Below are 18,862 nucleotides of genomic sequence, written 5' to 3' on the forward strand. Positions count from 1 at the left end.
AAACAAACATTTTGCTCACCTTATATCTCCATAACTGTGCAAAAACCTAACATCTTTTGCATTTCTTTGTCACTCTCTTCTGCTAGCTGACCCAGAAACGGCAAATTTTGTAGGCTTTATTTCAAGAAAGTAATTTAATCAAGTATAAAACATCATTAATAAAATTAACTATTTATAGTCCCCATCACAATTATTGGCATCCCTGGTAAAGAGTTTGGTAAATTACTTTAATCTCACACTAAAATAACGAGATATCCAACCTTTAACTAAGTATCACAATTCAAACGCTTAATCGACAAAAATGCTACATGATAAAATAAATTTCATTATGACACAAGAAAGGGTATAAAAAATAGATTTTTTTCACTGTGTTTTAAAAATTATGTCTTCAAGGTGGTTACCATCATTAGCAATACACTTTTTGAGACGATTTTTGAATGCTTACATGACTTGTTCGGCCATTTTAAGGGGAATAGCGGTGACTTCAATAGCATCCTTGAGGGCTCCACGGTTTTGAGGTTGGTGTGTATATGCCTTTAACTTGAGATATTCCCGCAAGAAGAAATCACATGGAGTGAGATCAGGCAACCGAAAAGGCCCCCCCCAACATCTCCACGCAGGACGATCAGTTTCCCCTGAAACATCTCCCGCAAAACTTGCATGGACCTTACATACCATATGAGCTGTTGCTCCATACTGTTGAAACCAGGCAACCAACACATCCATTTCTTCCAGTTGAGGCTGCAAAAAGTTCCTCAGCCTTTCAATGTAACGTTCTGAAGTGATGGTGACCGTTGCTCCCCCCTCATCAAAAAAGTAAGGGCCTACAATGCCAAATTCTGCAACGGTGCACCAAACTGTAACACACTAACTATGCAGGAGTCTCTTATGAAGTTCACGAAGGTTGGTTTAAGCCCAATAGCGAAAGATGAGCTTATTAACACAACCATTCAAATGGAAATGTGCCTCATTGCTGCACATGAGGATGGCATCTCAATGAAACGTTTGCAGAATGCATGCGCACAACTCTCTATGGTTCTCCAAGTCTCTCTCAGTGAGTTCCTGCACTACCATCATTTTGCATGGAATGAAATTAAGGTCCTCATGCAAAATTCTCCTCAAAGACGTGTTGGAAATGCCTAAGGCATAAGTATGTTTGCGTGCTGAATGTCAAGGAGACTGCAAATTGATGCCCTTACAGCTTCGATGTTTTGAGGTGTTCATACAGTCTGAGTGAGGACTGTGGAAGAATAATTTTAAGGGAACATAGAATTCATCTTAAAGAAATAGCATAAGGGCTTAGATGACTAAGAAATCAGCAGATGTCCTATAAATGAAAATGGACAGTTGTTACATACACAGAAAGTTCAAGGGTGGTAGCTCAACTCAAAAGGTATAAGAAGAACCAGAATATAATGGATTTTTATTTTATATAAGACATTTGGGAATAAACTAGTGAACCAACCAGAGTAAAATGTATGCATTGATTGACACTAAATGTAAATTTAGCAGTTTATAAAATGAACCTCTATTTGTTTTCTCAGACCATTCTGAATATTCTGACCATGCTGTAATAGACTGCTTTTGATGAATGCTCCCTCCATGGCATTTTGCCGAGAAGTAAATAAAAGATACAATGAACATCTTTAATAAGATGTTAAATCTCTACCACAGGGGGGCCTGGAGATTTTATGTTCAATGTTGTACCTGTCTATCTAAATTTAGCCACCCACTGAAGAATTGTTTTCCGATTTGGGACATCACCGTTAGGAGGAATGCTGAAGTGCGTTCAGAAGGTGTGTTGCGTAGTGATGATGGATTTGTTGTTTCTGAAGAATGCTTCGACAGCGAAAGCATGGTGCGCACCGGACCAAGGCATGTTGCCGACTGAAAACTACAAGGGATCGCCTATCATAGGACCCCCACCCCAACCCACTCGACTGCCTCTGCCTTGTGCAATGACCTTGAGAAACGTGGTACTTCATTTTGGCTCACCCTGTATTTATTGGACCATTGTCCTACTAGAAGATCCAATGATAATTCAGTTTTAGTTTTTTGGCAGAGGCTGTCAGATTTAAATTTAAAATCTCCCTAACAAGGTTCCCACAAAAAAACAGCCCTACACAATCACCTAACTTCTACCATATTTGACACTGAGGATCAAGTTATTTTCAGGTTTCTTATCCTTTTTTATGCTTAAGTCACTATTAGTGTTTGTTGTCAAAATGCTCAATTTTTGTTTTGCTTGACCATAGAAAATGGTTCCAATAAAGTTCCATTAGCATTTATCAAACTCCAGGTGCCCATTTCTGTGATTAAATGACACAAAAAGCTTTTTTTTCCAGGCATGACTGAATAATTTTTTGGCATGGAGGTGGAGTTTGAAGGTAGTTTTGCTGGCTTGGTGACCCCAAGATGCTACTTTTTCTGTATTTCTCCAACAGTGATCCTAAGGGATTTTTTTTAACCTCTGTTGTTTATTACTTTATCTTTATATATATATATAAAAAAAGCTATACTGTATTTGTAGATACAAGCGTGGATCTATGACTGCATTGGTTTCTGCCTTGTGTCTGATGCTGCCAGGATAAGCAACAGTGGCCCGCCTCCACCAAGACAACTCCTGTCTTGTCTGCCGCCGGTTAGGCGGCTGCAGTCGTGTTGCCTGCCTTGTTTCCATGCTGTCTGATGCACAAGGAGATTTTCAGCATTTTCTGTAAATGCGAGTACTAAATTTGATGATTTTTCTCTTCACCTCATAATATAGCCGCCTTGGAGGAGGTGGGCCTCTTTTTCATGGGCCACCCTGTAAAATATGATTAAGCAGGTGTGTAAAGTGAATAGATAAGTGGAAATTCATCATCAAAATTTGTTAATCATTGTGGTAGTCTATTTGTCACAAATGTCGTACTTGTAACAATCTGTAATATATCAATGGTATATGGGAAGTGATTTCTGCAAAAAAGGAAATGAAAATTAAAATTATAAAATGAAAATGCAATCTCTCTTTTGCCATTTACTTTTTCCAAGTCTAAATGCAAGAATGTTTCAAAAATTTAAATTAAATGAAATAACACTATTTGCAATTTAATTTTCCATCTGAACAGCAATGAAGCTGCAAAATTAAAAAGTAAAATGCAAATAAGCACTGGCACCACCTGCTGCTCACTGAATTTTCAATTTCAACTTTGCATTTTGATTTTCAAGTTCTCAACATGCAAACATATTTTAATCAGCACGGGTTAATGTCCGATTAGAAAAGTTAATAAACATCCATTAAATCCCTGCTCCAGTCCTCTTCTTTGAAAAACAAAATCTGATCACCCTGATGGATGGATGGATAAATGGATAGATAGACAGAAATATAGGGCTGCATTGGAGTGCAAGCCACTAAAATATTCTTTTAAAATACACACTATGCACCTACAAGATCATATTGTGCCAGTTTCAGATTTTTTGCCACTCTAGGCAAAGGTCCAAATAGTTTGGTAATAGCTATGCATATTAATGCAGATTGAAATTTGCAGTTCCCCTTTCAGGTTTCCTGCGACTTGCATACTTGGAGGATCCGTTCAAATTTCCATGCGAGTTGTACATTAATGTTAGATCAAAGAGTGGGGAAGGTTGGTGGTCCCCCTTGAAGTTTCACGTGAGTTGTACAATAACAAAAATCACCTGAAGCCACCCCTCTCTCAATGCCAACAGCTATGTTTATTATACTAAATTTGACAAATTGCTCTCCCCAAAAACTTAGAGTTAGCCCTGCCTATGCACCACAATGCCTGGAATGATTCATTAGAAAACTGCTTCTTTTCTGACTGTATGTGGTTTTACAGTGAAGAACATCAATGAAGTTTACAGAATATAAATTCAGAAATACAGTCACATAAGGTTACTCAACAGATACTTCTACTAACAGCTGCATGACTGTTTCATATGCAGTAGAATATACAGTATATACAGTGTATGATGTTCTGTTCATTGTATTTCTTATGTAATTATATTACTGCAAAAAGTATACACTTTACACTGAAAGGCAGGTGTAGATGTGATTATTAAGATAATTAAAAAATTAGCATTTTTTATGCATAGGTTCCTATACAAAAATGTATGAATGTGTCCTGTGATGGACTTGTGTGTTGCAAGGGACCTAAAAATTGATTCTGTGACAAAAAAGTACATTCAGAAAATTGATAAATGAATGAATTAACTCTTTTGATTTCCAGTGGTATATTCAAGTTACTAAGATCTGTAGCAAAGCCACATGCACATTAAATTTTCTTGTTTAAAACTTGGGGCGGCACGGTGCCGCAGTGGGTAGCAGTTAGGAGACCCAGGTTCGCTTACCAGGTGTTCCCTGCGTGGACTTTGCATGTTCTCCCCATGTCTGCGTGGGTTTCCTCCAGGTACTCCGGTTTCCTCCCACAGTCCAAAGACATGCAGGTTAGGTGCATTGGTGATTCTAAATTGTCCCTAGTGTGTGCTTGGTGTGTATGTGTGTGCGTGTGTGTATGTGTGTGTGCATGTGTGTATGCGCGCGCCCTGCCCAGGGTTTGTTTCCTGCCATGCACCCTGTGTTGGCTTGGATTGGCTCCAGCAGACCCCCGTGACCCTGTAGTAAGGATATAGCAGGTTGGATAATGGATGGATGGATGTTTAAAACTTAGTTCTACTGACTAACTTTAAAAGATGCTGATCCTGCAAAATGATTTTAATAGGAAAAAAGTGTAACAATTAAACAAGAGGTAATATAAGATTATTATACATTTTTTAATAATGAAGTTGTGTTTAAGACTAATTAAGCATTGTATTTTAGCCCTTCATTTCCTAAAATGCATTACATTCTGTAATTTATTTTCTTGTGCATAGCAATAAAAAAAGTGACACATAAATAAGCAATATGACACTTACGTTTTACACACTTGAAAGAATAATTCTTTTGGAGTTACAATAGCTTTCTTTGTTTCCTGGATTTCAGCTAAAAACTTCCATAGTGCCAATGTCAAGGGCCCTGGTCTGTCCAGCTTAATCTGAATCGGATCCTGGTAGAATTAACATACAATATTTGACATTCACGTTAAACATTCCTTAACAAGAAAAAAATAATAAACATACCATACAGAATATTTTTATGCATGATCATGAATACATGTGTGCATAATTTTCTAAGCTGTTTTGAATAAAGCTTTCTATCAAATAAGGAAAGTGAATAATAAACATGTCGTGATAACATAAAATTACCTGCTGTGTTGACACAAAGGCTACATTTTTGACTGTTTCTTCATCCTTTATTTCCTGGATAAGCTGCCTAAGCAGCTGTGTTTGTGAAAGAATCTATGGTGAAAACATATTGTGATTCACGTATGAATGGCATTTTATCATATAGTTTAAGTATAACATTTTATCATATAGTTTAAGTATAATATACATGGATACATGTCCAACCATGTTTTTTTAATACCTATGTGGTGCTCTTCTTAAAGAGGAACATCAAAAGGTCCATTTAGTAAAAACATGCTACTCGTCTAGCCCTAAGTCAAAAGCAAACTACAAATGGCATCATGATTTTATACATACACACAACACAGATAACAGCAGTACACAAATTAGCTGAAAGAGGGGAGTAATTATCTTAACATCCAAGTTTGCTCAGTTGTTATTCTAATTTGTATAACCTTTGAAGAGTTTCAGTAAAGACAACTGTTTCCTTAAATTGAATTGTAGACAGAAATATGGTGTAAAAGTGTTTTTGAAAATATTAATTAAATGAAAGTTCACTTTCATCATGTTGTGTCTAAAGTTAAGGAAGTTACACTCTATCTATTTAATGCTGCTCAGTTTTCTTTTCACAATAGCACACAAAAATAGCAAAACTATATAATCGGTTAACCAGAAAAGCTAGAAAGAAAAATTGTTGGAATGTCACAGCTTGCATAGTGATAAAAAATGTCAGTGACATACTAATTTCTATTACTACGGAAAAAATTTATTGAAAGTAAAAGAATGAAAAAATAATTTATCACTCAGCTACTGAATACAGTTTCCCAGTGATAAGTCCAAGCATGTGACTACAGTATGATGCTGCAACCACCATAATTCACAACAGGGCTCACATCAGGCAGGCAATGAGCAGGACCTGGTCGCCAGACATAATGCATGGAGTTCTGCCCTGAGATTTCAATTTTTGACTCATCACACCACAGAATCTTTTCCTCATGCATTCAAGAGTCATTTAAACTCTCAAATGTCTTTTACTCAAGAGTGGCATCTGTCTACGGGTTGTTTCATCTCAGCAGAGGACTTCTGAAGCTCTTCTAGAGTGACTATTGGGTCCTTCAGGGTCACTTCCCTGACCAAGGCCTTTCTTGCATGGTTACTCAGTTTGACAAGACAGCCAGCTCTAGGAAAAGTTCTGATGTTCACAAGCTTCTTCCATTTCAAAATGCTCCTGGGAACACTCAAAGCTTTAGAAATGGTTTTACACCCTTGTCCTGACCTACGTCTCACCACAATTTTACCACAGAGATCAAGAGAGAGTTGCATGAACTTCATGGCTCATTTTTTGTCCTGACATGCAGAGGGAATTGTGAGACCTTATACACAGATGCATGTCTTCAAAAACAATGCCCAATCAATTCATTCTGCCACAGGTGGACTCTAATCAAGTTCTAGACACATCTCAATGGATAATTAAAGCAAACAGGATGTATTTGACCACAATTTGGTGTGCCAAAGCAAAGGGTCTAATTATTTAAATACAGTACATTTTAAGAGATATCAGTTTTGATTTTTAATATATTTGCAAACATTTCGGAAAACAGGTTTTCACTTTGCCTTTATGGTCTATTAATGTAAAGATTGATTGGCTAAAATAGCAAACATATTCTCTTAAAATAAAATCTACAACGTGATGAAGTTTACAAAAAGAGTAGGGGATTTGAATAATTTCTAAAACCACTGTATTTAGCATGATCATCAGAAGGCAGTTAGAAAAAGAATAACTGCCTTCGCTGATCAATGCATTCCAGTAGCCTCTTTTCTACAGAAATAATGCTACATTTTTATAAAATATTACCAATATTTAACGGCTGAAATCATTGACTTATATTGAAGAAAATCATGGAAGGAAAGCAACGAATTTATTTCAGTCTTTACTAGTTCTATTTTATTCAGAATGATTCGCCAGAATTTACTGCAATAAATAACTGATATTAGGCAGTTTTTCTGAGCCAATAAATGAGATCCAAATACAGTTAATTTAAGGACCAACATGTACTTTTCCATATAAGGTAAATACCATTTGTCAATAGATTATTAAGATTCTTTTATTGCAATAAATTATTTATTAGACTCTCATACATTGTTCATATAAAAGGAGCGAACTTTAACATTAAAAATATTAAGTCTAGTTATTAATAATATGGTTTTTCATCCCCTCCTATCTTTTGAAAGGATTTTACTTTTATTTATTGATTTACTTTTTTGTAAACATTTTTTCTTTTGTTAGTGGCAGTTTGTTAATTATTGTCCTTAAATTAGGGCAGTATGTGTTTGAGTGTATATACCACCCTAAGATGGCATGACATACATTCCAGGGTTGATTCTACCCTTCTGTGCAGAGTTGCCAGAATTAGCTGTGGTTCCCACATAACCCCAGATTAAAAGGATTCAGAAAATGGATAAAACTAATACTGACCATAGTCTTAAAAGTAAACATGTAAACAGGTAATATTCAAGATACACAAAACAACTACAGCATTCAAAATGATTTGGTACTTACAAAAATGTTCATTACTTTTAAGGATCTCTATCATGATCATACAGCATTTCATTAAACTCAAGGCATTATATCTTAGTCTACCTTAATGCTGTGACCAATATACATAGAGACATTCTTTGAAAGTGTACTTTACATTTCCTGACATAAAAAATCCTAATATAACATATTCCAAACTGTTAAAAACACAAAGAGCTACAAAAAATAATAAAAACATTAAAAATATCTAACCTGTAGAACTGCATTGAAGAAACATGTGTTTCCAAGGTTACTAAAACCTTTCACAGCGACAGTTCTGCTTTCATGTGAAGATGTGATGTTGCATTCTACAGCGGTCTCATTCTTCTGGTTGTCTTTGTGTTGCTCATTTTTATTTTCCTTTTCTACCTTTTTATTCTCCAACTTATGTATTTGGTTTTCACTCTCTTTAAAACCTGTCAAAAATAAAAGTTACTTTATGCCAAATATATGACACAATACCAAATTAACCATTATTAAAACAACATTTAATTACATGAGAAAAACGAAGAATGAAATCACTAAGGTTGAATATTTTAGTTTATGGTAATTAGTAATACCTTTGTAGGATTTCAATAAATCAACAGAAAAGGTTTTCATAAGAAATACAGTTTCTTGAAACACAAAATGGGAAGAAGGATGATGGTATCATTGCAGTCATCAACACAAAGTGGTTGGTAAAAAACAACCAATCAACCCTAGGCTATATGTTTTTGCATCTTATGCAAATTTAACTTTCATAATCCCAAGGATTAAATCCTTCAAAAGACATTTCATTCTGAAGAGTAATAGAGTAATTGAGAAATTAGTATCAGTGAGCAAAAAAGCAGTATGTATGTTGTCTAAAAAAGTTAAGAAAACAATAGGAAGAAAAATGTCATCCAGAAAAAATGCACCTGAGATTACTTTGGAACAAGGTGTCAACCCACAGTACACTTCAAAAACATAGCAACAGGCATTAGAAGATTGGATAACGCTTCTTTTCTAGAGGGCTCCTGCTGGGTACAACTAAAGACTAGTTTTATTCAATCCTCCTTAAAACCATATGCACTTAAAACAGTTTCAAGAAGCATCTCCGTGCTGTTTTTTGGCATCAGAATAAGAAAGCCTGGATGACATCAACATTGTTTCCAGAATAGTTCCATAACTGCTTTATACTAAGAAAATAAGGTTTTTGTTACTTATGAATAATACTTCTGCACATCACTTCAAAGCCACACACAAGCAGCATTTTACCACATTCATCATGCTCTGGAAAATGATTCAGAACTCAAAGGAATGAAATATTGGAAGCCACTATTGCTAAAGATTGCATCACATACCTAAAAGAGATTATGTGTTCACTGAAGCCATCAACTCTAAATGCATGCCCTTGGACCCTCTGGAAAATATTGAAAAGTGTTTGTGATAAGATACTTATTTTGTTGTCAAATAACACAACAACCTGTCACAATCCAGACATTTGCACTGTGGCAACTGCTGGTGGCCAGTCACAATTTTGTATTATTATGTGATTCCACAACAAAACACTTGCTCTAGTCAGCAAAAGATGGTCAGAAGAAGAAACAAGGAAGTGCTCTGGTTGCACTGCTTTAAGTCAATATCTGTGTGCATGTGCACAGTTCTCCTGTTGTTCCTGGTGTAAAAGGAGCCACTTTTGAGAGCCTTTGCAATCCAGATGTTGTAGGTTTGCATGGTAACATGCAATCAACAGTTACCACCGTGCAAATGCCCGGATTGGGACATATCATGGTATGATTCTATGACAAGACACATGGCATAGTTGCCAGCTTTGGCACTGTACACAGTTCAAGTGTAGTGGTGGTGGTGAAGCACAAAAAGGAGGGGGCTGAGTGAGAAAGAAAGACAGAGCTCAGCTGACATCCCCAGGAAGTACTCTGCTTGGAGTGCTTAGAAGAAGTTCCTGTGTTCCATGATTTTGCAATTTAGACATCGTAGATTTGCAGCTGGCAATATGCAGTGGCAACTGCACAAATGACCAGATTGGGACAGATCATGGTATAATTCTATTGTACCTGTTGTCACTTTTACTTGCATCAAACCAGGTGAGGTTGATTTACAATTGCTTATACTTCCTTTTTGGACAGATTGATATCCATGAAGCTTAACTGACTTGGTGTTATACTGTGATGATCAAGTATTCCCTTAATGTTTTGAGCAGTATATAATTTGATCTCAGTTTCAGTCTCGGCTTGACAATACTGGAGAACTGGGAAGTAGAATAACAGCTTCCCCAGATCAAAGTGCCCTGATCACCTGATAAGGATACCCAAGGGAAAAGGAATACCATGAGATTTCCAAAAAGGAGCCATACAATCTTTCTAGGTCAGAGCTGACAAACTCAGTATGCCGCCATAGTGAATTTTACTAATCCAAGCAGGTAAAGAGTGTGTAATTGAGTTTTGTCTCTTTGGTTGACATATTACATTTGCTTGCTCTCTCTATTTAATTATTCTTAAAATAAAATTTTTGCACCAGGTAATGTCTGATTAGGTCTCTTTCTATATTAAATCTACACTGTAAAATTGGAGAATTATGGTGAGGGACTGATCGCCCAGAAAGAATCTTCATATTAGGTTTAGGACAATAATCCAGTGCAGGGCTTCTTAAAACATTTTTTCTCATGACCCAATTTTGCCCTTCCTAGTGTCTTTGAGACCCTGTCCATAACAACGGTCAGATGCCAATGTACATAGCATTCCCCTATGTAGAATAACCACCGACAATCACAGCAGGGCCCCCTTGGAGAACCACTGTCTATATACATAGCCATGGGGTACCAAGGTGGGGTTAAATGCCCTTGCAGAATCGCCAACAACAATGCCAATCCACTGTGAAAGATTTCACAAGCTGTATGTAACTCATCCATGTTAAATACAGCGGTGAGTCACAATCCTAGACAACCCATAGTTTAAGAAACTGTGCTCCAATGTGTAATACAAAAACACCCATGTGCATTTCTCTATTAAAAGCAATCTTTAGCTAATCATATTCATGATAAAGCCAGCACTCAAGGAATAGACATTTGGTCTGAAATGGTAATTCACCCAAATTCACACAAATTTATTCTACTATCTAAGCACATAAAGTTGAATCATATGCAATGGGCATCTTTTAGCCAATTAAATTTCGTTTTCTTAGTTTATAGACATACACTTTCAGCAGTTCAACTGTCATACCTATTGATGGATCTTCAGATCTAATAACTCTTATTTTGTCCCACCATACATAAAAATTAAGATAAGCCAACACCTCATAATTTTTCATCAACTTTTTTTGTACCTATTACCACATACAATTTAGCTCCCCCATACAGCAATGACCCCATTATAGCTGTTTATCACAGTGTAAGGCATGATACAAACTTGAACTGCATGTATGATTAAAATGGTAAAAAAGTAAAATAGTAAAAGTTGCAGATGAAGGAACTATTCATGGTTTCAAGAAAAAAATGGTTCTTGTCAAATTCTAGAAGAAAATTAAAATTAAGGTGTATAAATTAAATGGTCATTCGGAATTATTTTCAGCAATAAAGTCTAATTTCTCTTTTCCTATTTAAAATTAATGAAAAGATTTTACAATTTAATCCAAGAATATTTACTTATGGTCCTGGAGGGTACCATAACCTGGAGGTTTTCATTCCAACCAGTTACCTAATTAAAAGAAAGTCCTTGCTGATAATGATACTTGGTATTTAAGTATGTTGCTCATCAGTGCTTTCATTCATTCAATACATATTTTACCATATTGTGAAGTTTTTTTTTCTGAGAACATTACCCGCATTGTTTGTGGACTGGAACAGATTTGCACTTCATGATCCTCCCCTTTTCTTTCCTATCTGCATGAAAACATTTTATTAACACGAGATAACAAGATTAACACTGTAATTGGAACTAAATTAGCTTGAGAGCTGGTGGTTTATTTGTTATTTACCATGATTGCTTAAGAAAACTCTTTAATTAATCTTCTCTTTAATAAATTGGCTGATTTGAAAACATGTAGCCACTGCAGCCCTTCAGCACCGTGAGTGAGGATCCCTGCTCTACAGCGTAATTAAAATTTTTCTCTTGGATGAAAGAAAGCACTAACAAGCAGTATAGTTAAATACCAAGTTTCATTATCAGCAAGGACTCTCTCTTCTAATTAGGAAACTGTTTTGGAAAATAAACTTGCAGCTAGTGTGGTCTCCTGGGGGGTAATTTCACAAAGCATGCTTAGCAAGTAAGCCATGCTTAAATTGAGGCAGTTTCAGTTCCACTAAAGAGGATCAGTACAAGTCGTGGTTAGTAACTGATGCAACTAAATGCTGAACTAAGCTTAGTGGAGTTTTGTGGGCTGAAAGTGAATGAAGCCCCCATTCAATGAGGAATAAAAAAAAAAAAAACTCAGAAAAAGGTTCTCAGGTTTTTATTTTTGTAGCTTATCTAATGCTGAATAATTCTCTTTAAATGTAATCTTACATGTTCATTAAAAAATGGTAACCTAAACTGTCCATTGAAAATAAATGTTTAAATTGTATCATTTATTAACACCTTTTATTTTTTATCAGTTACAGGGATTTTTTTAGCACATTTAACATTGCTGCATTCTTAGTTATACTGTTATTTAAATTAATACAATGTATGTTGTTGCAAAGTGGTAAAAACATTAAAAGCTATATTGTTTATTGAAAAATTACAAGAATAAATAATATATCACATTTAATGTATTATACCATTCATCACCATTGCCTTTTTATCAGGGAGAGATAAAAAGAAAAGATATAGTAGTAATAAAAAAAAAAGTTGAAAAATGTGTTTTCCATTACATTAAAATTGTCAGTTACAAAAAGTATCAATTCTGAGTCAGAAAACCTTTAACACCAAAGTAGTGCACAGATGTGTAATGTAGGCCCTGGCTGTCTGGCCTCTGATCTTTGTGCTGCCCCCGCCCTCAGATTTGCTCCTTTAGCATATTTATATGCAGCACATTTGTTACACTTGTTACTACTCTTGCTTTTTTATTATTAGGGGTTATTTATTACTTTATATTTCAAATTATTACTATCCATTCAATTACTTATTATGTGAATAAATGGCACTGCCAAGATAACTAGGGACTGAATATGTAAAATACAAATTGTTCATACCATCAATGCACAGATCAGTTCTTTTACATGATATTGACATGACTGCCCAGTTGTATTGTGCAATCTTACATTATCATGAGGAGAATCAGCAAGAATGATACAGGGATATTGCATCTGTGTCAGAAGCTGCCGCTTTCTTTGATTGTTAAGTGTTCAATGTATGTTTGCATATAAATTTATATTTCAGGAATTCTGAAGCATGTTCCTGAATATAATTTTCAATTGCTGAAAAATGGGCTTCATATTGCTACTGTACACTTGTTTTAAATGTGACATTCACAAACTAATATGCTTACACTTTTTAAATTGAATAATGCTATTAATATTTAATTATGCAATACACAAATTCAGAACTGCAATGTACTTAGGCATTGGTCTGCTATAGATTGCCTTGCAGCCTCTCTTAATTTTTTTTTATAGCGGACCCATATCTTTTTTTTTTTTTTTTTGTTAACTGCTGATTCTTGATCAACTGCTGAAAGGGCTTCCGCTGTCTCAGTTTACGTTTGAAGTTGTCCCATAATACACCATGCATTGCAACAGTTTCATGCCCAAAGTCACAGGTACTCAATCTGCCGATACTGCACTATCCTCTGACTTTTTGTGCCCTGATTGATGTTACCAATGATTGGCTCTCAGGGCTGCTTAAATTACAAAAGTGCATGTATATTCAGGTATTGCTCAAACCCATGTTGAGTTAATGAAAAACACTTGTCAAACCAACTGAGCTCCAACTGGAAAACAAGGCTTATTCAAGTAGGGCTTACTCAGCTAAGTCTTGATTTCATGAGCGCAATTCAGGGAATACCCTCCTAGGTTTCTGAGTAAATATCTCTAGTTCAGTTCAAAAATAATATATTACCTCATCACAAGTACTTTCATATATATATGCAATTTATAAAATTAGGGTGTGAACAGATTTAAATTTTTAGTAAAGCAGCAAATTAAATAATAAAATTCACAAAAAATTAAAACAAATATACACTTACATTTAGTTTTATTTTTCTTACTTGGCGCTGAAAAATATAGTTTTTGAAAATACGTTACAAGCTGTCCCAAATGTCCTGTGCTGGAATATTGCACATAATCTTCACATATGTAACACCTAATTAAAAAATAACAAGAAAAAAGAGGAAATGTTAGACATAAAAAACTTAACAGTTGTGAGTTAATTTTTCTGTTTTCAATTGTTCATTTTCTCAGGGCTGAATGTTTTATGTTTGCTTAAGTTCAGCTTTTTCTAAAGTTAAGACAAATAAAAAAATATTCAACCCATAGCATATTCCCAACATATCTACCTGCATTATTCAGTATGTCGCATTGCCAGAAGGAAATTCACTCTAATGCACATTATTTTCAATTATGTTAGAAACATATCCCAGAAGAGCCAGGCAAAGTTTTTTAACGGACCTTCAAAACCATCTTCAGTAGTTCTTGACAAAGCACAAAGAAATGGGGTAGGATATTAGATTGTTTTTTCCTTAATCTAATGTTCCTTGCCAAAATAATTAAAATGTATTAACTAATTTTCCTTATCCAAAATAATTAAAATAAATTTCCTTGTTATGCTTAATAATGTATCAAGCTAATGAAAGTGTGATGGGTGGAGCATCACTGCTTCAGAAACAGTACAAATTATTATAGGGTAATTCCATGTCAATGCATCACACTTATTGGGTGTTTGGGGGGGTTATGATTTTGATAACTATTTCTAACAATCTGACCAATGTTTGTAGAGACATATGTACCCTATTACATTTTTGTCAGTTCACTGGAGCTGAAAACAACAATACACAGAAACAAACATTAATAAAAGGACACCATGAGAAATCCTATAGTATAGCCCACTGTAACATAGAACATAAGAAATTTCACAGACAAGAGAAGACCATTCACTCCAACAAACCTATATGATTAGCTAATAGCTAAACTGTCCCAGTATCTCATCCAGATTTTTCTTAAAGGTTGTCAAGGTTTCCGCTTCAACTACATGTCTTGGTAGTTTGTTCCTGAGTCTCACAACTCTTAGCATAAAGAAGTGTTTCCTGGCTTCAGCTTTAAATGCACTTCCCCTTAATTTTCACTGATGGCCTCAAATATTGGATCTACTTTATCAATGCCATTGAGGATTTACACTACCAGGATTATGTCCCCATGGTCCTATGCTCAAGACAACAGGTTTAATTCTCTGAGTCTGCAAGAGTACAACATGTCCTGAGATGCACTTGGTTGCTCTCCTCTGCACAGCTTCAAGTGCTGCTAGGTCTTTCTTTGTACCATGGTGTCCAGAACTGCACACCATACTCCAGATGTGGTAGTATTAGTGCATATAGTTTGAGCACAACGTCCCTTGACTTAAATTCAACTGTTTTTATGATATAACCTAACATTTTTTTACCTTTTTAATTTCTTCTGTGCACTGCGTAGTTGATGAAAAACTTGTGTCAACATATGCTCCTAAATCCTTTTCAGAGGTTGCTTCTCATATGACAGTGTCATAAGAGGAGAATGCTCCACATGTAGCAAGGTCATCAGTAGAGTCACTCAGGGGTCTGTCAAAAGGAATTGATATTCCTTTTGCACACATATAGTACTTTGCATTTTCCTACATTAAACTGCATTTTCCAGGTCTTTCTGAATTATTTTTGCTGTCTCCTCAGTGTTTGCCATTACTCCAAATTTAGTGTCAGCAGTGAATTTCAGAGGTTTACTAACTATACCAGAATCAATGTCATTAATATAAATCAGAGGGACTCTACTGATGACCTTGCTACTTGTGGAGCATTCTCCTCTTATCTGAACTCTTTGTTTCCTGCTGGTTAACCAACTAGAGATCCAGTTTTAAGTTACTTCTGATGCCTAAAGCTTCAAGTTTCCGATTTAATCTGTGGTGTGGGACTGTATCAAATGCTTTTGAAAGTCAAGCTAAATTAAGTTGTATGCTTTGTTCTTGTCAACTATTCTGGTTGCTTCTTCAGAAAAAATTGAAAGATTGGTTTGGCAAAACCTTCCTCTCATAAACCAATGTCAGCTGCTATTTAGAAGATTATTTTCATTTAGGTAATCTTATTTATTTTTTCTTACAGTTTCTATAATTTTACATGGCACAGAAGTAAGATTAATTTGTCTGTAATTGCTAGGATCCATTTTGTCTCCCTTCTTGAAGACTGGAAGATCCTGTCACAACTCAAAGATGAACACACTCTGAAAAAAGTTGACAACTTAAATATGAAACTTGTTAATCAGGAGGATAGGCCCCAGATAGACAACTTAAGAACTGTGGGGCTTAAAGGAATGTGCCAAGGACAATGTGATGTCTTTATTTTTTTCAAATGTGGCCCAAGTGGTTTCTGAGTCTTTCAAACTTTTCCAATGTAGTGAAAAGTCAAGCAAAATGACACCTTTTATTGGCTAACTTAAAAGATTACAATATGCAAGCTTTCGAGGCAACACAGGCCCCTTCTTGAGGCAAGATGTAATGCAAGATGCCTGAAGAAGGGGCCTGAGTTGCCTAGAAAGCTTGCATATTGTAATCTTTTTAGTTAGCCAATAAAAGGTGTCATTTTGCTTGACTTTCACTACAATAATCCCTCCTCTATCGTGGGGGTTGCGTTCCAGAGACACTCGCGAAATAAGAAAATCCGCGAAGTAGAAACCATATGTTTATATGGTTATTTTTATATTGTCATGCTTGGGTCACAGATTTGCGCAGAAACACAGGAGGTTGTAGAGAGACAGGAACGTTATTCAAACACTGCAAACAAACATTTGTCTCTTTTTCAAAAGTTTAAACTGTGCTCAATGACAAGACAGAGATGACAGTTCTGTCTCACAATTAAAAGAATGCAAACATATCTTCCTCTTCAAAGGAGTGCGCATCAGGAGCAGAGCATGTCAGAGAGATAGAGAAAAGCAAACAAATCAATAGGGCTGTTTGGCTTTTAAGTATGTGAAGCACCGCGGCACAAAGCTGTTGAAGGCGGCAGCTCACACCCCCTCCGTCAGGTGCAGGGAGAGAGAGAGACAGAGAAAAACAAAGTCAAAAATCAATACGTGCCCTTTGAGCAATCAGGAGCAGAGACAGAGAGAGAGAGAGAGAGATAGAGAGAGACAGAGTTTGTTTTTCAATCAAAAATCAATACGTGCCCTTCGAGCTTTTAAGTATGCGAAGCACCGTGCAGCATGTCGCTTCAGGAAGCAGCTGCACAGAAGGTAGCAACGTGAAGATAATCTTTCAGCATTTTTAGACGAGCGTCCGTATCGTCTAGGTGTGCAAACAGCCCCCCTGCTCAATCCCCCTACATCAGGATCAGAGAAAGTCAGCGCAAGAGAGAGAAAAGTAAGTTGGGTAGCTTCTCAGCCATCTGCCAATAGCGTCCCTTGTATGAAATCAACTGGGCAAACCAACTGAGGAAGCATGTACCAGAAATTAAAAGACCCATTGTCCACAGAAATCCGCGAACCAGCAAAAAATCCGCGATATATATTTAAATATGCTTACATATAAAATCCGCGATGGAGTGAAGCCGCGAAAGGCGAAGCGTGATATAGCGAGCGATTACTGTACATTCATAATGGCTAACAAGGTACAACACCCTAGTACCACAAACTTTTCCAATGAGATAGTGTGGGCTCACTGTCTGCATACTGGTCATAAAAATTCAAAAGGCTCTCTGCTTCCTATTATAAAATTTTTAGAGGTTTTCGCTCTGCAGGCTCATTGTAAAAAAACAAAAAGCTTGTTGATATCACTTTCAAAGGGTTTTCATGCCTGCTTTTTCTCAAACTTCAATTCAGTTATGATGCAGTGTGCATGGCTATTGGCCCTGCCATGGTAAAAGCGTATGATACTCGACTTTGGGTATCCTTGGCTTACCATGCTAAACTGAAGTTGACTTTCAGTTCAGCACACTCATTAATCAATTCACCTTCGAAGGCACTATCAGTGATAGACAATTTTCTTACAACTGACACATTCCCACTATGAAGATATCTTCTTGCTTCAGTGATTTTACTCAAAATATTGTTAAACAGGTTCAACATTCAAGTTCAGGTAGTGGTTGAACTATTAATCAGTTTCCTGCATGTTACTAAATCAATAAAGATTTTGTTGCTGTCAAGAATCTGCTTTAAAGTTAAAATTTAGCTACCGTATATACTCGAGTATAAACTGACCCGAATATAAGCCGAGGTACATAATTTTACCTATAAAAACTGGAAAAACTTATTGACTCAAGTATAAGCCTAGGGTGGGAAATGCAGCAGCTACTGGTAAGTTTCAATAATCAAAATAAATACCAATAAAATTATCATACATTAATTTAAATCTTTAAAAACAAGCCGGGTGCATTCTTTAACTGCTTTCTCTGCCTTATGCGGCCAGCCCTCGCTCTCTCTCATGTGCGTCTCTCTCTCGTGTTTGTGTGTGTGTGTGTGTGTGTCTCTCTCTCTCTCTCTCACGTGCGCGCGCACCTGTCTGCTGTCGCAGCGGGACCTGACTCGAATATAAGCCGAGGGTGACATTTTTCAGCACATTTTGGGCACTGAAAAACTCGGCTTATATTCGAGTATATACGGTACTTGCAGTTCCACCTGCTATTTCATGTTCTGTGATCCAAGGTGGTAATTCATTGCTTCTCTTCTAAGAAATAAACCTTTATAGGAACAACTTGCTTTTAAACTAGATGAGTTTTCAATGTTGAGCGTTGGCTTTGCAGACAATACTGATATTATATGTGAGACTTTTAAGGACTTTATTCAGAGTTTTACTATCTGTTTCTCCTCATTTTTAGCACACACTGAACTAAGAATAAAGGAGCTCCACTCTCAATTCTAATTTTTGGAAAGGGCACTCCCTCTTAAACTGAGGTTAATAATCTTTAAGTTCAATGAGAAGGATCCCTTATTTGCCATACAAG

The 18,862-nt window shown here is 36.1% G+C and overlaps 1 protein-coding gene across 1 annotated transcript in view; it reads right to left on the reverse strand.

Moving 5' to 3' along the window:
* usp16 (ubiquitin specific peptidase 16) overlaps nt 1–18,862 on the reverse strand; it is a 182,743-nt gene that overhangs the window by 70,893 nt on the left and 92,988 nt on the right. Inside the window, exons 5-8 of the mRNA XM_028790464.2 lie at nt 13,934–14,049; nt 8,009–8,211; nt 5,242–5,334; nt 4,912–5,042 (exon numbers count right to left, since the gene is read on the reverse strand). Of these exons, the coding sequence (XP_028646297.2) occupies nt 4,912–5,042; nt 5,242–5,334; nt 8,009–8,211; nt 13,934–14,049 (543 nt within the window). The remainder of the gene's footprint in view (nt 1–4,911; nt 5,043–5,241; nt 5,335–8,008; nt 8,212–13,933; nt 14,050–18,862) is intronic.

This window comes from Erpetoichthys calabaricus, chromosome 4 (genome assembly GCF_900747795.2).
Source record: "Erpetoichthys calabaricus chromosome 4, fErpCal1.3, whole genome shotgun sequence".
NCBI lineage: Eukaryota > Metazoa > Chordata > Cladistia > Polypteriformes > Polypteridae > Erpetoichthys > Erpetoichthys calabaricus.